At 36.9% G+C, this 22,978-nt stretch overlaps 1 protein-coding gene across 4 annotated transcripts in view; it reads right to left on the reverse strand.

The window, feature by feature from the left end:
- Positions 1-22,978, reverse strand: part of SLC45A1 (solute carrier family 45 member 1) — an 834,426-nt gene that overhangs the window by 560,435 nt on the left and 251,013 nt on the right. For all 4 annotated transcript variants that reach the window (XM_044063063.1, XM_044063066.1, XM_044063065.1 and 1 more), the window contains exons 3-4: positions 17,951-18,043; positions 1,442-1,666 (exon numbers count right to left, since the gene is read on the reverse strand). In XM_044063063.1, the coding sequence (XP_043918998.1) occupies positions 1,442-1,666; positions 17,951-18,043 (318 nt within the window). The remainder of the gene's footprint in view (positions 1-1,441; positions 1,667-17,950; positions 18,044-22,978) is intronic.

Here is a 22,978-nt window from a genome sequence, read left to right on the forward strand (position 1 = left end):
GTATGAACAGTAGTTGTGCAGTGCATACAACACATCTGGACCTGACCAAGGCCTTTAACACTGTTCCACATACAAGTATTATTGATAAACTTGGAAGTCTGAATACAAATCAATATGTTGTGCAGTGGATAGCTTAGTGGTTTTCTGACTGAGCCCAAATGATTAGACTTACAACTGCCACTTCTGAAAGCAAAAAACAGATACAGCTGTTGTACTACGGGTGTCATTGCTGGGACTTCACCTATTTGGCATCTTTTTCTCAGACATGCAGACCAGTACTCCTAGCCTATGGTTATCTAAGTTTGCAGACAACTGTAAATTAGGTATTATTATTATTTATTCCTCCACTGACTCACAATTGCTCCAACATGTGTATGAATACATTAGCAACTTATGCAAAGACCATGGGTCTCAAACTGAATGTGAAAAATGTAGCATAGTTCATTTTGATAAACAAAATTTTATATATCATGCCATATGGGCAACACAGCTCTCTAATCAAAGGTTGTCACAAGGGATCTAGGCATATTTGTTGATAATCCCCTTATATTTTAATTCTCATATCTTTGTAGTAGTTCTTAATGATTTCTTTTTGTTGATAATTCTTCATCTTTTAATTCTCATGTCTCTGTAGTAGTTCATAATGATTTCTTCTTGTTGAAAATTCCTTATATTTTAATTCTCATGTCTCTGTAGTAGTTCATAATGATTTCTTCTTGTTGATAATTCCTTACCTTTTAATTCTCACGTCTCTGTAGTAGTTCATAATGATTTCTATCTGCCTCATCTATTTTCTAAATGCATTTCTGCTACATCAACTGAAGTCTCAAGTCTCCTCTAACATCTTTCTTAAGATCCACTATTGAATATAATGTCCTTTTTGGGGTATATTTCTCTAATATATTAATACAAGTGAGTGACTTCAGAAGTACATAACTAAACAGATCAATTCCACAAGACCCTTAGTTATCCAGCGAGACTGTCAGGTCTCTTTCTGTAGTTGGTCTCTTACAGACCACTCAGTCATGCTCTGTGTCTTGTCTTTCAAACCACAAAAGCTCTAATTTTACTAGACCTCCTATTCCTTTGAAGAAAAAAAAGGATCCTCAAATACTCAAAGGACTTACATTTTATAAACAGATAAACACTACAAGCTGGCATGATAGAATCATTTACTAATGTACCCCAGAATGTGGGAGTCACCTGCAAATATGAAGACAGGGAATCAGATATGTCTTACCAACTTGAATTTCTGTCACGATAGTACCCTCAGCATGGTACTCACTTTGGAAAGATGACTAGGAAACATTTGATAACCAGGACCTTTAGTATTTATTTACTTATATACAATGGGATGAGATACAAATAAAATGTCAGTTATCACAGGACACAATAAAGTGCACATTTAGTTCTCTAAAGTACTGACTTGAAGTAAACTCACCTGCTATTAGAGCATGAATGTTCAGTCCTCTGTCCTGATCCTCTGGACAGCAGACATCCATCATATAGGCATGGCTTGGGTTATCAGCAGAGTCAGCACTGAAATCCATTAAGATCACTCCCAAAACTGTGAAGATAATGCCCCACTTGTGATCTTCTGCTGTATCTGAAAGGGAGATTCCTAAATCTCTGCCATTTAACAAAAGAGTCAAGCCAAACAGAGCACCTGCAAATGAATACAAGCCTCAGTTAGGGAAAGATTTAAAAATATTCAAACTTAACATCACTATTAAAGATGTACTGTTGATCAGCAATAAGCCACAGCCAAGAATGGGTTGTGTACATTTACTGCTAATGTTTATTTGAATTTACAGTTTTGGTATAGTCTGACAGCAAAATATCTATTTATTTTTTAATCTAGAATTACATGTGGAATTCAGTTGACCTACTTTAAGCCTATCAAAACAATACTGTCAAGAATATAGTTAAGTGACATGATCTTTCTATGATAAAATTTAAATACAACTCTTTAAATATTGTATTTACTAATAAATTTACTACTCAGTGATGTCAGAATTTGGAAACGTTGTGTTAGTGTTGTACTGATAGAAATCATTACTGAAAATAGTGCATGTAATTATGTATCCTCAATCGGAAGATGGACATTTGGATGAGCCATGTGGTTTCAAAGTGGGTAAAAATATAAGATCAGAAGGCTAAAAACACAGAGAGGAAGGATACAAAAATGACATCTCTAAACAAATACAGTGTGGAAGATAGAAGGAAGAAACAAAATATGACCTGTTTTACTGAAATTGAAGAGGGTTTGCTGTAGGCAAAGAGTGAAAAGTAAGGCAGGACATGAAGAGGGAGTGCAGAATTGTCAACTTGTAGTAATTAAATCTGAGATTTAAATGCAGAGGAATTTCTTCATTAAGAGGGTAGCAGACCAGTGAAACACCAATTATGCAAAAAACAATTAAAATATGTGGTGAGTGAGCGAGCATAGATAATACAGCTACATAAAGGCTAGATATGCAAGTGGATACCTTTGATATGCCGAATTGCCTCTTTTCATTGGATGACACATGGTTATAACCATTGTTGTATGTAAGATACATGTATGTATGGGTGTGTGTGCCTGTGTGTACATACATATGTATGTGTGTGTGTGTGTGTGTGTGTGTGTGTGTGTGTGTGTGTGTGTGTATATATATATATATATATATATATATACATATATACATATATATATATATATATATATATATATATATATATATATACATATATATATATATATATATATATATACATATATGGTTTCACTTCAGAAGCCTGAATGATCACAAGCCTGAATTGCATAAGCCGAAAGACTAAAAGCCTGAAATTTCATAAGCTTGAAAACTCAAAAGCCTGAAACCCATAAGACCGAAAATATACAGAACACAAAAAATGACGCACAAAAACACACACAAGACAAAAGATAGCAGTTTTCACCAAGTATGGGCAGGGGGGGGCTGCACCCCCAAACCCCCCCACACCCCCTGCTAATTAAATATATAAACTCCGATATTGCACTTTAGTGTAGTGAGCTGCAATCTTGGAGTTGATATATATATATGTAGCAGGGGGTGTGGGGGGCACAGCGCCACACATGGGGGGTGCAGGGGGGATTGCCCCCTGCTTATATTTGGTGGAATATAATCTGTGTGTTGTCTTTAGTCAGTATATGTATCGTATCTGTTTTCAGTCTTATGGGATTCAGGCTTTGGCTTATGAAATTTCAGGCTTTTGGTCTTCCGGTTTATGCAATTCAGGCTTGTGATCATTCAGGCTTCTGAAGTGAAACCATATATATATATATATATATATATATATATATATATATATATATATATATATATCTATGTATATACACATACATATATATATATATATATATATATATATATATATATATATAAAGCAAGCCCTAGTTTCTCTAGGCAGTCCATAGTGCTCACTGAGGTCTTACTCAGATTTAGTTTTTCGAATGCAATGTGATCAAATGAGGTGCGACTCAATGATCAGAAGAGAATCCATGCGTGTGTGTGTGTGTATATATCTATATATATATATGTGTGTGTATGTGTGAGATGTATGCATGTATATATATATATATATATATATATATATATATATATATACACACACACTATATATATATATATATATATATATATATATATACATATACACACACACACACAATATATATATATATATATATATATATATATATATATATATATATATATATACATACACACATCATCATCATCTTCTTTCGGCTGTTCCCGTTAGGGGTCGCCACAGCGGATCATCTGTTTCCATTTCTTCCTGTCCTCTGCATCTTGCTCTGTCACACCAACCACCTGCATGTCCTCTCTCACCACATCCATAAATCTTATCTTAGGCCTTCTTCTTTTCCTGTTACCTGGTGGCTTCATCCTTAGCATCTTTTTAGAATGGTGGTACAACATGACAATCGAAGCCAATTGGATAAAAAAACCTTTAATGTAGTAACATCCAAGTAAGCGCTTTCGCATTATTACTAATGCTTCTTCAGACTTTACATTCCACAATCAAAAATTCTTTTAAATACCCTTGCTCTATTTAAAAGAGCCAATCAAAGCATGTTGCAGCTTTAAAGAAACATTTCATTCTGTTAATAACATTCTAAAATATCACACTGATTTAGTTTTACAAATACATACTCCTTTTATATATGTTTTATAAGTTTTTATAAGTATGTATAGTTGTATATATTTTTTATCATTGATTTTTATATATACATGGTTTTATATATATATACATATTTATGCATGTTTCTTGCATATACAAATGTTTTTTATATATATGTATATATACATTTTTGACATAACTGATGTTTTATATATTATGATAGTACTTTAATATGAGGTTATTTAGATGTTTTAGAATTAATGTTATTAACAGAATGAAATGTCTCTTTAAAGCTGCAACATGCTTTGATTGGCTCTTTTAAATAGAGCATGGGTATTTAAATGAATTTTTGATTGTGGAATGTAAAGTCTGAAGAAGCGCTAATAATAACGCAAAAGCGCTTACTTGGATGATACTACAATAAAGTTTTTTTATCCAGTCGGCTTCGATTGACGTATTGTGCCACCATTCTAGTTTTTGGATTTTACGTTGTTTGTTTGGGAGGTACTTTACCCTTCATGTTTCTCTTTTTTGACTGTTTTGCGTTTTTGTGATACAGAAGGGACATGACAGAAGAGACTGGACAAGGAAATTTGAGAGATGTTGTCCCTTTGAAAGAGAATATGAATTTTGAGCAGTTACTCAGAGCAGATAGGAATCCGCTATTAAGACTGTCTTGTGCCGAATTAGCTAACAATGCTGATTCATCTAGCAGGCACACAATTAACATTCAAGCTATGCAACTGAAAAGGAAAGTGGCAGGGGAAACACATGGAGGCATGTATGTGCTTCAAAGTTATTCCCAGAGGCTTACCTATATTAAAAATGCCCACTTTTGGTTCTTTCCAGCCACAACTGCTCATGAAGTGGCAGAAACTGAATATTGAGACTAATTTTATGTATATAAAACTGTTAATAGAGCAATATATGACTATTGAAAAAGAACTTAGCAACGAAGCAGTTAAAATTGAATATGAACTACATCAGTCATTAACTAGTGGGCAAATAGATGAACTAATGCTTGAATTGTCCACGATGTTATTGACACTTGATAACAAATTGTTGTTGCAAAAGAGAAAGAAGCTGGAAAGGGATTGTTTGGACTTTACCAATGGTAGCGTCTTTTCCTGGCTGGGAGAACCTATCCGGAGCAGTGATTCAGTCTAGCCTTCAACTTCTCTCCAATCAGTGATTCAACCTCAGTTTGAGTTACACCCCGCACCTGAGATGACGTCAGATGCTGCTCAGTCCAACACAGGAGATACAGCTACCTCTATCGCTGCTGCCCAACCTGCGAGCAACCAAGCATCAGAAATATCAGTTTCCACTAGAAGTTCGAAGAGCCCTGATGTTAGAAGGAAGGAGATGCCATCCGAAGTAGTTTGTTCGTCACCAGTTGGCGAATTATCCAACTTTCATTTTCCATTACCATTCAAGATAGCCAGTCGATCGAAGTGGAGTCCTCCAGGCGGCAAAAAACACAAGAACAATGGAAGAACCACACGAGTTTCAAAGAAAAACATTGAGGCAAGTGAACAGGACTTAATAGTGAATTTATCACAGTAAGCATTAACTAATTTTGAGAAATCAGTATTAAACAAAGGTTTATCGTTTATACCTTCTATAAATGTAGACGTAACTGAGTTAATTGTTGATTTAAAATGTTTTTTAAGGAATGTGGCTTTGAAATTGCAGTTTCGCAACAACATAGATGGACAAAGTGAAATGTTTAGAAAACCCTTCATGTACACACCAGCATTGCATCCATTACTTGAAAGTTTTGAGAGGGCATGTGAGAGTGACCTTCCTAGACTATTTGAAATAAATAAGAATGATGTTAGACCAGAATATTATAATTTAAATAGTAATAAAATACAAGAACTAAAAATGTTACAGAACAATGATGGCATCGTAATTAGACCAGCTGATAACGGTGGTGCCATTGTTGTACTTGATTTCGATTACTACCATAATAGTATGAATGGAATGTTATCTGATTCAAACACATATCGGTTATTGACTGGATATGATTTAGACAGAATAATTAAGGATGTCCACAGTCAGTTATATGATATGCTAATGTGTAATATATCTGATGCGAAGTTATACAATTATTTTCTGTTGACAAACCATTAGTTCCTACCTTCAGAGGTCTTCCTAAGATCCATAAAACATTGGTTAACCCCCAGTTTAGACCTACTGTATCTAGTCAGGTTTGGATGACCAAGTCAATGTCCATATATGTAGAGAAGTTATTAAAACCTATAGTAGAGTCAACTGAGTCCATTATTAGAGATACACAGCAATTTTTAGAAATGTTATCTTGCTACAATGATCCTGAATATAGTGAAGCCATTGATTATATGGTTACATTGGATGTTACCTCATTATTTACAAATATCCCTAATGATGTAGGGGTAGAGTATTTAAGGTTGTTTTTGATACAGAAGGGGATGAACAGGGAACAGATAGTTAGATGTGCAATGTTGAAGGAATTGATTTTATCAAATAATGTATTTAGCTATGATGGAAAGTATTATTTACAAGTCACAGGGGTAGCTTTGGGGACTCCATGCACCAATTCATATGCAAATTTAGTTCTGGCATATTGGGAGACCACCTATGTTCTTGAACATTTGCATTTCTCTGGACATATTGTATTTTATAAATGCTTCATGGATGATATTTTTCTTTTATGGAGAGGACCCACTGATACGTTTCAGGAGTTCATGCAGTACATTAATGGAACTACATCATTTTTACGCTTCACTGAAAAATATTCAACCCATGAGATTGAATTTCTAAATGGGCTTTCCTTCATTGAAGGTTGTGCGTTAGGCCTGGCAAGCCAGCACGTAAAAATCTACAGCCAATCATTAGCAGACTGGAGTTCCGCTGTGGCAACCCCTAACCGGGAAAAGCTGAAAGAAGACTTATGGCTTGAGAAAGGCAATGGCAGAATAACAACAGAGGTATACAGGAAACCCTGGAGAAGAAATGCTTTTCTCCACAGGGATAGTATGCACCCCCTATACATAAATAAAAATATAGTTAAAAGTCAGATCTTGAGAACATCTCATTTAACTAGTGAAGATCGAACTTTTGATATAGCTCGAGATACAGTTAAGAAATAATTCATTAACAGGGGTTACCACAGTAGGGATTTGCTACCAATAGATGAATCCATTAGAGGAACTATTGGCAAACCATATATTAGCATAGATAGATCAGATGCATATGTAAGCAGAACATCAACATGTAATACTAGAGTAGTGGTTCCATATACCAATAATAATAAGAAGGTAACAGACATTATTAAGAAACATTGGAGTATGTTATGCCTAGATGACGAGATTAAAGAAATAGTTGGTGAAGCAAACAAGATGAGCTGCAAAAACACCAAATCATTAAAAAGACTTTTATGCTATGAAGGTAGGAAAAAGGATATTTCACGTCCTATGAGAAAAGGACCATTATCATGTCGTACCTGTAATCAATGTCCTTATATGTTGAATGATAACAGTTTTATCCATCCAGATACAGGGAATAGATATACGTTTCACCATTATACAGATTGTAAATCGAGAAATTTTGTCTATTTAGCTATGTGCCAGAAGTGTAAGTGTTTCTATGTAGGGAAAACAAATAGGACCCTCAGAGAGAGAGTCAGAGAACATACATATGCTATTAATAGGGAAGATGACACCAATGCACTAGCTAAACATGTATTATGTAACGACAGTACACATACTTTTAAGTTCCTTGTACAACTTATATATTCTACTGTTAGGTTAGGTGATGTCAGGAACTTTACAAAGAAACAAGAAGGTAAATGGATAATTAAACTGCAAGCGGATAAGGGACATGGTCTGAATGAGAAGGTTTCTTTGAAGCCTTTTTTAAAGGACCGACCCTTGAAACACTGATTTAGTTTTACAAATACATACTCCTTTTATATATGTTTTATAAGTTTTTATAAGTATGTATAGTTGTATATATTTTTATCATTGATTTTTATATATACATGGTTATATATATATATATATATATATATATATATATATATATGCATATTTATGCATATATATTTTTTGCATATACAAATGCTTTTTATATATATGTATATATAAATTTTTGACATAACTGATGTTTTTTATATTATGATATTATTTTAATATGAGGTTATTTAGATGTTTTAGAATTAATGTTATTAACAGAATGAAATGTTTCTTTAAAGCTGCAACATGTTTTGATTGGCTCTTTTAAATAGAGCAACGGTATTTAAATGAATTTTTGATTGTGGAATGTAAAGTCTGAAGAAGTGTTAGTAATAACGCAAAAGCGCTTTCTTGGATGTTACTACAATAAAGTTTTTTTATCCTGTCAGCTTCGATTGTCATGTTCTACCACCATTCTAGTTTTTGGATTTTACGTTGTTTGTTTGGGAGGTACTTAACCCTTCTTTTTGTGACTGCTTAGCGTCTTTTTCCCATAATACTCAGCATCCCTCCTCAGCACATGTCCAAACCAACGTAATCTTGCCTCTCTGGCTTTGTCTCCAAACCTTCCAACCCGGGCTGACCCTCTAATATACTTATTCCTGATCCTGTCCACCCTTGTCACACCCAGTGCAAATCTTAACATCTTTAACTCTGCCACATACAGCTCTAACTCCTGCCTTTTTGTCAATGCCACTGTCTCCAACCCATATAACATAGCTGGTCTCACTACCCTCTTGTAGACCTTCCCTTTCACTCTTACTGGTACTCTTCTGTCACAAATCACTCCTGACACTCTTCTCCACCCACACCATCCTGCCTGTACTCTCTTCTTCACCTCTCTTCCACACTCACCATTACTCTGAACTGTTGATCCCAAGTATTTAAACTCATCCACCTTCGCCACCTCTACTCCTTGCATCCTCACCATTCCTCTATCCTCCCTCTCATTCACACACCTATATTCTGTCTTAGTCCTGCTGACCTTCATTCCTATATATTATATACATATACATATAAATATATACAATTCCTTTTCCAGGAAAATGTAAAGCAACTTTGTTCTCACAGTACCTTCCACATGCTTGTTTTAAAGTTGTTCAGCTGTTTATTATATATTTTTCTTGACTGACAAACATACAATTAGTATATGTACAGGAAATTATGGTAATTTTATATATATATTTGCAAGATGAATATCTTTTGCTCTTAAAAGTACCCCCTGCATTTTGTGTTACATTATGTTCTCAGGAGACATTTGTGAATATAAACTAATGTTCAGTTGGTTGTGATCTTTGGTGGATTAAAAAAAGACAATAGCAAATGTTTAATGTGTCAAACAGAATTAATTGAAGATAGTTATTGAATACACCACACAGATGCAGACTGCATTCACCTGTCATGGTCTCATTTCTGACAACTATTTCTTTTAATCGGTTTTATGTATAGAACACTAAGAAACTGTGATCAGTGAAATAAATTATTTACAGAAAATTAATACTACAAAAGAGCATCAGTTGATAATTCAATAAAGAAATCTGCATACATCTGTGAGAAAGCTATTATGATAAAAAATTGGGCACTTTTTTTTAAAGATCTTTCTACTGCACAGTTACAGTCAACTTATAGAGGCCCCCACCATGAGTGTTCTGCATCACCAACACAAGGGCAGATCATAAAGCAGCTGTAATCCGGACAACAATGAGGGAATTTACAGTTTTTATCTGTCCCTAAACCCCCTCCCCAGCAGCTAATGCATTTGTTTGCAGATGTGAGGGTCTTCTATGCCTTCTCTTTGAATGTACACATCCCCCCACATGGTCTACTGAGGCTACTACACGGATGTAGTTTATATTTATTGTGTTTATTATTTATTGTATTTATAATGTATCTTTACCATCTCAATAGTACTAACTCCTCTCTGTACTCTTCTTTTCTAGACCTAACACCACTCTAAGTAATCAGCTGTGGTAACACCTTTATCTTTAATCCGGCCGGTGGATACATTTTTATATGAAAAGCACAGTCCGGGTCTGAACTGTATGCAAACATAAACAGCTGACGTTAACTTTGTGTATGTGTCTACCTGTTTGAGCTAATATTCACTATCCCCTCGAGAACACTCTGCTTTGGCTTGTAAGCAGCCCCCCCCCCCCACACACTCACACTCACCTTCCATTTCTCTTTCATTCCCTTCTGTTAACAAATAGTATCCATAACTGATCAAATACTGTGTGTGTTCATTACTTTAATTGAGAGCACAGTAGCCTACATATACAAGGTTATGCTGTTTTCCATCCGATAAATGGTTAAGAAATGACTTACAGCTTCACAGCACTTCTTGGTCAATTCTGATTGTTTTTCTTACACACAAACTTGCCTTTGCTTAGATCTTGGCTCATCCTGCTCCATTCACCCTCAATACGCTTTGGCTCACTCCCATCTTCTCCCTGCCCCATATCCCACCCACCCCCGATACCCATAATTTAAACTTAACCAAACCACACCCAGCAGACTTCAAATCACCCAATCTGCTATAGTAATTACAATTAACCCCTCCCATTACAAATTACTAGCTATCTACAATACATTTACACACACACATAAAAGTGACTACCCAATAGAAACATACCCGGAAAACACCCCAAACATTTCATACATAACTCCTAACCTTGAATACGTGACATTGTAATATACCCATATCTTAACAAACAAGAATTTATCTTCCCTCAATACTGATCATTTTTCAAATAATTTATCAAACACAAATACTATCATATTTGTACATGGTCTTGTATTAACGTTATTCCTCACGATTACAGCTAACCTCACCACTTACCATTTCCAACTAGACAATCAGTATATAATAACAACAACATTTAATAACCCTATCCTAACAACACCTAATAGCTTTTATGTGTCCCCATCACTGTTTATACCGCACTCACAAACCTGAAACAACACCGAATACTCTTTACAAATGAAAGCCTCCACAATATTTTCTTTAAAACCCACAAAAAACTATTCAGACTTTTTGATGTGCTCAGTCACATAGCAACCAAACTTATGCTTAGTGGTGATATCCAACCCAAACCCAGGCCCCGAATACATGATCTCATTAAACTCCCCAATGCAAATCAAACTACCTATTCCACATAAAAGTTCTGAAATAGTACTACTAAACCTAAATCTTAGAAGTATGCTCAATAAAATACACAAACTCCATGTGACTCTCTCCCTTTACAACCCAGACATTACCATCCTTACTGAAACCTGTCTGAAACCACGTATACCAGACATAGAAATAACCCCACCTGGTTACAATATTCTAAGAGCTGATAGAATAAAGGGAGGTGGTGTAGCAATTCTCTTTAAGAACACGCTTAACTTACAACCTGTAAACATAAGTATTACTAACATTAACAATGCAGAGCTACTCATAACCAGATTACAACTAAACCAGAACAAATATATATATATATATATGACAGCCATCTACATCCCTCCAGGAAACAATTCCAGTACAGTTGAAATCATTCTCCAAAATGTTACAAAAGCCATATTACAGGAAACCATTATTGCAGGAGACCTTAACACAGACTGGATGACATGTAACTCTGACAATCCTCATAACTACCTAAACCTCCATGGTTTCACTCAAATTATTTCTCATCCATCTAGAATTGACAAGTTTTCTGGACTGGTTCTTAACTAATAAACCCCAGTATTACCAAATAGCAGGTGTCTCCCAGATCACTTAAGTGACCACTTTGGAACCTACTTACTGAAAAATCACAGCAATCCAACTAAACTAATCAACTTACGCCAAGTTCGTAATAAGAAAAAAGTTTAACTTGCAGATTCTACTTAGTATTCTTGAAAAGACAGACTGGGCTCCTCTTAAGCAGCTGCTCTTAGATGATACTGTGCAATACTTCAGTGAAACCTTCCTTACTATTCTAAACAGACTTGCACCTCCAAGAATAGTTCAAGTCAAAGCCAACTGCACACCATGGTTAACCCATGAGACTTGTACAATCCTAAAACAAAGGGACAAAGCATGGCAAACTTGGGCTAAAAATAAATCCCTCCAAAACCATTTAATTTACAAGCAACTTAGAAACAGTGCCAAACACCAAATTACACTAGAAGAACAACAGTACTATTCTAATTTACAATGGAAATACAGAATGAATCCACAAAAATTCTGGAACACAATCAATAACATACTTCATCCTGGCCAAACCACAACCCTGCTCCCAACTTACGTGTTAACACAAACAACATTGCTGAACAATTTAACATATTCTTCACTGAAAGTGTTTTAGCACTAACTAAGAATAGCAAGTCTCCCACAATGCCAACACCCAACAATCCAAGCAATTTTGTAGATGCATTCTCAATTCAGACAGTCCCAAAACAAACTAATGCAAAACTATTAAAGAAGATGAAACCCACTTCACTGGCAGCAGATAACTTGCCAGCAGAATATCTAAAATTAATAGCAGATGTTATTGCCTCCCTGTGTCAACACTTGTAAACCACTCTGTAACAGAACAGTATGTCCCAGCTATTTGGAAAATTGCACATATTACACCATTACACAAAGGAGATAATTCAACAGAACCAACAAACTAATGACCCATTTCATACCTCTCAACTGTACAGATTTTTGCAGAATGTCCATATTTTTGGTTCGTTTTTCATAAAATTATGTTTTTCTGGCAAATTAGTGGGAAATCATTTAAGATTAAAGTTAGAGAATAATGACAGGCATTTGAGTTTCAGACTTCATACTCTTCAGAAAATTCATGATAAAGCACAAATCTATTATTTTATTAACTTTATAAGTTTGTAAGACCAATATTTAAAAACTGTCCCTATTTTTGGGCCTTTGTCCCACTTTATTTATAGCATTATCCAGATTTTTTGCTCAAAGAGGCTGAGAGGTATGATTGCTATACTTTCACCACTTTCTAAAATACTGGAACGATGTATCCACTTCCAAAGTCTTAAACACCTTCTAAACAATAATCTCCTCTCATCATCACAGCATGGATTCCGACCATATCATAGCACTACTACAGCTCTTCTAAGTTTCACTAATACTATAAATAAATTCAGAGATGATGGCAAAATAGTGTCTTCAGTCTTCTTTGGACATGTCTAAAGCATTCAATACAGTTTCCCATCTTAAGTTACTGTCCATTCTGAATAATCTTAATATCAACCCTGATGCTGTTAACTGGTTTCAGAGTTATCTATCCAGCCACCAGCAAGCTGTGAAATGGAAGCAAGATCTAACCCCACTGTTTCCTGTTACACTTGGAGTCCCTCAGGGTTCAGTCCTAGGGCCCCTCCTCTTCAGCATATTCATAAATTATCTTAATACTTCCTCCTGTCAAGCATCTATAATACAATACTCAGATGATTCAACTCTCATACGTACAGCATCAACAGTAACTCAACTTCTTACAGTCACACAAAAAGCCTTCTCTGGTCTTGAAACATGGCTAGCAAACTCACAACTCATTCTCAACCCTAATAAAACTAAATTTATTACCTTTCATCCATCTAAACCTACTAACCTCCCATCTAACTTTTATATCACTGCCAGTAATAATATTAGGATTTTCCCAGATTCCCAAACAAAACTATTAGTCATAATTAACAGACTAAGATTTGACATACAAATGTCTAACACGATCAAAAAGGTTCATAAGAGAATGGGAACAATGTATGGAAACAAAAAATTCTTAACAGATGCTGCAAGAATAGCCATATCTAGAACCCACCTTCTCTCCTCACTCTTATGTGCATCCCCTATACTTACCAACCTCAAAAGGTCAGAACTGAGTAAATTAGAATCATGTTACAATAAGATCGCCAAATTTGCAATAGATGCCACACATTCAACCCATCACTGTCAATGCCTCAAAAATCTTTCTTGGTTGGCGCTATCTCATATTATGAACTATAACCAATTAATAATGGTTCACAAAATACTGCACAATCCTGACAACGTACCTTCCCTAAAAATCTGCTACAACCCTATTCTAACATTTGTAATCTTCGATCATCTAACAAAGACTTACCCCAAGTAACCAAAGTATACGGTAGAGCAGGCAACTCTCCTTACTCTGACTTTGTCGCCAAAAATTGGAATACGCTTTCACATCGTATTAGATCTATAAGTAATCTTAATCATTTCAAAATATCTCTCAAAAGACACTTATTTCAGTCTTGGCTTTGCACTTCTAACACTCCAGGTTAATTATTAACTTAGTATTGCTTATACAATTTGGCTGGACATATTAACTTTGTTAACATATCCCTTCTAACAACACTACTTCTCTATATGTAGTTACATTCCTAGCTGCAACTCTCACCACAGAAGTATTACTAACTATGTACTACTTTGCCTAAGTTGTTGTTGTTGTGTCTTTTGGCTTTTCCCAGTTAGGGGTCGCCACAGCGGAACACCGGTCCGCTAATGATTGGTAGTTGATTTTTACGTGCCGAGTTACCAGCCCTGACGCACAACCTTCAATGAAGATACGTCCATTCACGCATGTCTCCACGCAGAAGACGCTCTAGCTGAGAATTGAACCGGACAGAGTCTTACTGTGAGGCGACAACGCTACTGCAGCACCACCACCACAGTTTACTTTGCCTGATTCTCCCTATTTAATTTCCTAACTAATGTTATGTTCCCCCGTATATAGAAGTTCAACCATATATTTGTCTATATTCAAGTGTTTTAAGTATTGTTCTATTTGATACGATGTATATATTTTTGTTTTTAAATTTTTATCCTGTAGATCTGTTAACACTCATTTTTTTTTTTGCCTATAATTTCTATTACTTAATGTGATGACTTTGTATGTAAGCTTAAGCTAGAGGTTTTCTCTCTGGGCCTCCGCTGAAAACTGGCACTGTCCCAGTCGGACCATCCCGGTAAACAAATGTAAAATAAAAAATAAATAAAACGTGATTTAAGAGTAGCCAAGGTGCATTTGGACATACATGGATGCGTTGCACCACCTCCTCCAGTAGGTGTCACCATTATCATTGGACAGACAGCTTCCCTCTCCAAGAATGGGTGAACTGGCATCAGCTTCACCAACTCGTCCAGCCCCCAAGTCACTAGATGATCTTGGGTCATCTGGCTGCACTCTGGGTTTATCTCCCTTTATGCCTCAGAGCCAACAATATGAAATTGCAAATGCTGTTTTAATTAAATGTAATCATCATCATCATCTTTCAGCTTTTCCAGTTAGGGGTCGCCACAGCAGATCATCTCTTTCCATTTCTTCCTACCCTCTGTATCTTGCTCTGTCACACCAACCACCTGCATGTCCTCTCTCACCACGTCCTCTGTAGTTACTGAAGCTCTGCACATCACTCTTATTCTTAAAGATAGGTATCAAAGCACTTTTTCTCCACTCCTCAGGCATCCTCTGACTTTCCAAAATTTCATTAAACAATCTAGTTAAAAATTCCACTGCCATTTCTCCTAAGCACCTCCATGCTTCCATTGGGATGTCATCTGGGCCAACAACCTTTCCATTCTTCATCCTCTTCGTAGCTGTCCTTACTTCCTCCTTGCTAATCTGTTTCACTTCCTGATTCACTATCCCCACATCATCCAACCTTCTCTCTCTCTCTCTCATTCTCTTCATTCATCAGCCTCTCAAAATACTCTTTCCATCTACTCAACACACTCTCCTCTCTTGTGAGTACCTTTCCCTCACTATCCTTTATCACCCTTACTTGCAGCACATCTTTCCCAGCTCTGTCCCTCTGTCTAGCCAATTGGTACAGGTCCTTTTCTCCCTCTTTAGTGTCCAATCTCTCATACAATTCTCCATACGCCTTATCCTTAGCTTTCGCCACCTCTCTCTTTGCCATGCGCCTCATCTCCTTATACTCATGTCTACTTTCTTTATCTCTTTGTCAATCCCACTTCTTCGCCAGCCTCTTCCTCTGTATACTCTCCTGTACTTCCTCATTCCACCACCAGGTCTCCTTGTCCTTCTTCCTCTGTCCAGATGTCACACCAAGCACCTTTCTATCAGTCTCCCTTACTAGTTCTGCTGCAGTTACCCAGCTATTCGGTAACTCTCCACTGCCTCCCAGTGCCTGTCTTAACTCTTCCCTAAACTCCACTTCACAATCACCCTTTTTTAACTTCCACCATTTAATCCTTGGCACTGCTTTCACACTCCTCCTCCTCTTATTGATCACCAACGTCATCCTACAGACCACCATTCTATGCTGCTTAACTACACTTTCCCCTGCCACCACTTTACAGTCTCCAATCTCCTTCAGACTGGCCCTCCTACATAGGATATAATCCACCTGTGTGCATCTTCCTCCACTCTTGTACGTCACTCTATGCTCCTCCCTCTTCTTAAAATACATATTCACCACAGCCATGTCCATCCTTTTCGCAAAATCCACAATCATCTGACCTTCTGCATTCCTCTCCTTAACACCATACCTACCCATCACTTCCTCATCCCCTTTGTTCACTTCACCAACATGCCCATTAAAGTCCGCTCCAATCACTAGTCTCTCACCCTTGGGTACACTCACCACAACTTCATCCAACTCACTCCAAAATTTCTCTTTCTCATCCATCGCACACTCAACTTGTGGAGCATATGCACTAACAGCATTCATCATTACACCATCAATTTCGAGCTTCATAAACATCACTCTGTCAGACACTCTCTTCATGTCTAAAACACTCTTGGCATATTGTTCCTTTAGTATAGCCCCTACCCCATTTCTCCTGCCATCCATACCATGATAGAACAATTTGAACTCATTTCCTAAACACCTGGCCTTACTTCCTTTCCATCTGGTCTCTTGCACGCACAATATATCAACCTTCCTTCTCTCCATCATATCAGCTAGCTCTCTTCCTATACCAGTCATACTGCCAACATTCAAAGTTTCTACCCTCACTGCTACACTCCTAACCTTCCTCCTCTCTTCCTGCCTTCGGGCATGCCTTTGCCCTCCTCTTCTCCTTTGGCCAACAGTAGCCCAATTTCCGCCAGCACCCTGTTGGCTAACAGTACTGGTGGTGGTCGTTGTTAACCCGGGCCTTGACCAATCCAGTATGGAAATATGAAATTTTCGCGCCATAAGTTATGTGGCAGAATTTTTATGCCGGATGCCCTTCCTGACGCATACCTCCCCATGTATCCGGGCTTGGGACCGGCACAAAGAAATGCACTGGCTTGTGCATCCCCAGTGGCTGGGTTGTTTTAATTTAATGTAATATGTAATCTAATGTTTAGTGCAACATTGTATGCCAATCTTGCAAACCTTCATTGCAAAAAAAAAGAAAACAATGAATTGAACTTATTTAATAGTGAACAACCTATTCATAGTCAAACATTTGTTAAATAAATGTGACTGGGATGGAAATATATAGTATGATTGACTAAAGCTTGAAAAACATGTTATGATCTCCATGCCTTTGACTACTCAAAAAAGAAAAAACTTATAACATTCAAATCTGGATAAACTTTAAGAATGGAAAAGAAGAGATAACAGAAGCCCTTTTCTCCAAATACTCTTGATGCATTTGTAAGGGATAATAAGAATAGGGCGATAATTTACTTATTGCACCATGAAGTATGAGCAGAATAAAAAAAGGACAAACCTACTGCTGAAGTATTGGTGTTCCTCCTTTGATGTGAAAGTACAGGGGCTTGTCACACAGCAGAATTCCATTATTACTACCAAAGTACAGGCATTGGGTTACTCACCAATTGCTAATGCCAAGATAAACGGCCTTCTCCTGCCAAACCTCGATGTGCATTGCTCGCTCCAGGCCCCTAGCCAAGGCTGCAGCAAAAAACCTGAAACATCCATTGGATTCCTTCATTAAAATGACAGAATCTTTCCTCATAACAGGGTTCAGTAATTTATGTATTGATCAATGACAAGAAAATATTTAGCATTTGTTAAAAACATTACAGCTCATATTCCAAACATATTTACAAACATAGAAAATCAGCAAGCTTGTTGTTGCAGACCACGAACAGATTACTTACAGAGCAGCTCCATCAACTTCAGTAGTTAGTACAGGTGCCAGCAAAAGAAGATAAAGTTCTATAATACTTTTCCATCTACCAATAACCTTGCAGCAAGCAATATTAACAAATACAGGAAAATTGGTCTGCCGTATTATGACTAAATGGTGAAGTAAAGTGTGATGAGGTAAAGAAAATGCAGCAGTATTTAATAATATTGTAATTTGTACTCATGGAGAAAAGTACAGTGCATGAGTCTTGCAAAGTGCTCGAAATCCTGACTGTAAAATGACAGATGGAAATACATAGAAGTTCTTTCACAGGAAAAAAAAAAAAGAGGAGGTCATTCTTTTATAGTGTCAGAGAGACTGGTTGCTTCTGTTTACTTTCTGGATACTACATACGTAAATAGGCATGAAGAAAAGATGCTCATCGCACAGAGTAAAAGGACTATTGCCTTCTAACTTGACTTGGGTACTTTGGCTAACCCTTCTACTTTAAGCTGTCACTTTATCACCATTATCCACACTCTACCTTTTCACCCTAGATACTTAACTTTACCTGCACTGTAAAACTAACTGGCAATGCATTTCAAGGCCCCCACCACATTCTCTGTGACATAATATTTGTTTGCATGAACTTTGAATAATCCCGTATCCTAAGCCCAAGAGATGCAGGCTTTCAAGAATAAACTTAAAAAAAAAATCTGCTTGTTATTAAATGGAATTGCCATGCTGTATAACAAGTTGAGCTCTTTTAATGTCAGGTAGATAACCTCTGACATTATAACCTTTATCTACATGACCAATAGACACTCATCAGAGCTGACAGGGTTTGATTACTTGCTTAGCCAACAATTACGGTTTGATATAAGGAAACACAGCATGGTAATGTGCTGTCAGTTATATATCCTTTCATAATATTATATAAAGTACAGACAGTAGCATTATGTATTACCAGTTCTGTTTGGGTCTATATCACATCGTTGAATGCACTAAATGTCGAATCCTATTTGCTGAAGTCTTCATCTGTTGAACGATCATTTCAGTGAACTTTTTCCAAAGCTAAGTAACCAATGGGCCATTATCAGGAATTTGCCCTTTTCCCCTTTGTAGTGCGATCTCAGAGTTGGTATATTTAGTTGGGGAGGTGTGGGTGTCTCAGCCCCCCACCAGGGTGGGTTTTAAAAATGCTGTTTTTGTTGCAGTCCATAGGTTGGCCTACTTGTTACTTACAGTGGGAAACAGTTTCACTGAAATGATCTTTTAACAGATGAAGTTTTGGCAAATAGGGTTTGACGAAGAAGTGTTCAACATTTAGAGTGTTTGATGATGTGGTACAGACCTGATCTATTTTCTATCTGTGTTTACTATATGCAAATTGCTTAGACAGCTACATTGTTTTTGTATCGCCATACTGGTAAAAATTTCATTTACATTGTATAGTCTTCATTTCTAGCTTTTGTACTGTTGGCATCTTCCATATTTTTTATGTATGTGTAATATTCTTGGTTATTGTTAGCTACTGAAAATTATATGTTCTAGATTGTTGGAGGTTTTCTCCTCAGGGTTACAAAGAAAATGGATTTCCCATTTGGATATCTGAATGTTTCTGTTTAATAAATGTGCAAATAAGCATTATATAAATACAAGCTGCCACCCAAATTCCATGAATTATATTCTCCATATACAGTCATACAATAATAGAATTATGGAATGTATAAGGCAAATGGGCCATGAGGCCATTTACACCTTGGCAGTACCCACCCTCAGATCTTGCCTTCTTTTTCATGAAGCCTAGAAGAAAACTCCTCTTTCCTCACCTTCAGAACCCAACTCAAAAGACATCTCCATCAATCTGCCTACAAGTGCTTTTCCATTGGAGAAATCACCTAGCTCCCTCCCTCACCTACATCACGTCTACTTCAACCCTCTGTTCTCACTTGCTGCTCACCTCCCCTATTTACCACTAAAATTAATTTACATTTGTTTTCTATTCTGTTAACAATATTTGCTCATTGTTTCAATTGACTGTGGAACTCTCTGCCTTCTGTGATTACTCCATGTTTGTGTGTTTGTTCGGCTTTATTTTTTTGTGAATTTCTTCACCCAGGCTGTGCCAGCAAATAGTCTATTGTGATCAGTGTACTACCTCTGTATATAAACTACACTAAACTAAAAAGATAGGGCAGGCATACTGGGGTAGATTTATAAATGTTCATCCAATTCAGTAGTTATTTCATAAAGGAAGACAGTGTGTCATACTGATAGATCTGGAGAGGACGTTTGTTCCAGAGCAGGGGTAGTCACTGCATTCTTTACTTGCTGAAGCAGATTTAGATCTCTGGTTCTAATGTTCTCTGGACTGTTTGATTTGTGGAGAAATAAGAGGTCTTTAAATAGCAGATTCCTAATGGCTTGGAACTCAAGGTACAGATCACCCCCAAGAACTGTATAAGACACTGAATACAGGGACAAGCCCTCCAACCTCTCTTGGTAGCTCAGGTCCTTTAGGTCCATTGGCTTTTTTGTTAGCAACCTTTCAGGTCTCTTCAACTGCTTGATATGTTTAATAAGACGCATCCTAAAGGAGGATTCATATTCGATGATGGGCCGAATTAGTGCAGAATATACAGGGGTAAGGACTTCTTTGGATCTAGAAGAAACACCCTTTGCTGTCAGCAGACAAAAGGATTTTCTGACGACTGTTACCACACAATAATCAAAAGGAGGTGTTGTTATCTACCCATGTTCCAATGTCTCTCATAATCATTTTGAAGTTGGCTGTTTTCTATAGTATAAGGTGGGTGGTAGGTTTGTTTACCAAATGCAACAGTATTGCATTTTTAAGTATTTGGCTTTATCCTGTTGTTGCTTCTGCATATCAAAAGGGAATTTGATTATAACACCCAGTTTATAAACTTGGTTAATCAGAGTTAATTGTTTTTGATTTGGAAATCAGAGACATATACACCAAGTAGCAGGGGTCCTAGCACCCCATGGGTTACCTTCACAAGCCTGTGAGGATATGCCTTACACCACCACAGTGTGGGTCTCTCCGTCAACAAGTTAGCTATTTGTGTAACTGTATAGGAATACATTTGGAGTGTATTTAGCTTGTTTATAATGTTGACATGTGGGAGGATATCAAATACTCTGATGTGGTGAAGGTATGCTGTATGAACAGCATGACCACTCTCCATGGCTTGTGTTACCCTCTCAAAAAAATTCCCCAGATTCATTAGATGACCTTTACCTTTAACAAATCCAAACGCTGGGTCAAATCTTCTAAAACCTTTTTTTATATCGTAGCTCATCGGGTCTGTTTTGATCTCTGCCATGGTCTTGTAGATGAGGGTCTTCAGGCTGCTGGGGTTGTAATTGGTGCGGCTGCCCATGTGAAGTTACATCACAACTGCTGTGTGCTAAACTTTGGGGACAAAACTCAGTGGATAATCTCAAGATGAACAGATGTAGGAGTGGGTCTATGTTTAGTGCTATTCAGCAGGCAGACAGGTATGTTATCAGGTCCCATAGAGGATGTAGTTTTATTTTGAAAAGTACTTTTAACACGTTGTTTTGTGATGATAGTGGGTTTAAGATCCTTATGTATTTGTGTTTCTTTAATATATTTCTAGGGTGAAATTTGCACTGAATTTGTTAGCTAATATATTTACAATATCCAGTGGATCAGAGTAGATAGTGCCATTATGAATAAGTTCTGAGTACTGTAAGGTGTTATTTTGTAACTTCCTGATGCAACTAAACAAGGATTTGTAATTCCCTGAGCTTCAGATGCCAGCCTTGATGCTGAACTTGGTTTGTAGATCTTTAGTTTTGCTATATATCCTAATGAGCTTTTTCCTTTCATTGTATTCTTTATTTATGGACATGGACCACCGGGTTGGTTTACCTTACCCTTCTAATTTTGGTTATGTTTGGTAGGGACTAACAGATTTATGGATTTTCTAGATGAGCATAGTATTTATTTGTATAACTGCTAGTTGTGTCCACATTTTGGTGGCAGCAGTTACACTTGAACTTGGAGACTTCATCACAGAACAGCAGGAAGCTTGTTTGTTTGAACTCGTTGAATACAGAGATATTTAAATCTGCTGGTTTAGGGTTCGTTTAAAGTGAAAGTTACCAATCCATCTTTTATATTCTTCCTCTCCACCCTCATCCATCATACTTTCTCCATGACTATACGGAATGCCTTATCATATCCTCCTTATATCTTCTTCTGTCTTCAAGAGTATGTGTAGGCCAAGATATCTGAATACTGGTAGGCGCAGTGGTGCAGCAGTGTCACCTCACAAGAGGTTCTCTGGTTCGATTCTTGGCTGGGGAGCCTTCTGTGTGGAGTCTGCATGTCCTCCCTGTATTCGTGTGGGTTTTCTCTGAGTATTCCTTTTTCATTCCATGTTCCAAAAGCATGCTTCTGGAGCGTTTCTCCCTGGGCTCCCTAAAATAGGCTCTGTCCCAGTTGGACTTTCCCAGTCAACACATGTTAAATAAACAAATAAATAAATATTTACTTATGCCTCATTCCCTTCTTTGCCTACATAATTTTGCTAACTCTTTCATATCTTTCTTAGTGCCTAATTCCTTGCCTGTGTTTGTTCTCTGTGTTTTTGTAGATCTGAGCAGTAATGGTAAATATATATCCTCCCACGATGAAAAGAAACACTTAGAGGCATCTAATCCTACAGGAGAAAAAAATCTGCATTCTGTCCTGAGTGACTCAGTGCAGTATTCTAGT

The sequence above is a fragment of the Protopterus annectens genome, chromosome 2.part1 (assembly GCF_019279795.1).
Source record: "Protopterus annectens isolate FY-2018-M chromosome 2.part1, PAN1.0, whole genome shotgun sequence".
Taxonomy (NCBI): domain Eukaryota; kingdom Metazoa; phylum Chordata; order Ceratodontiformes; family Protopteridae; genus Protopterus; species Protopterus annectens.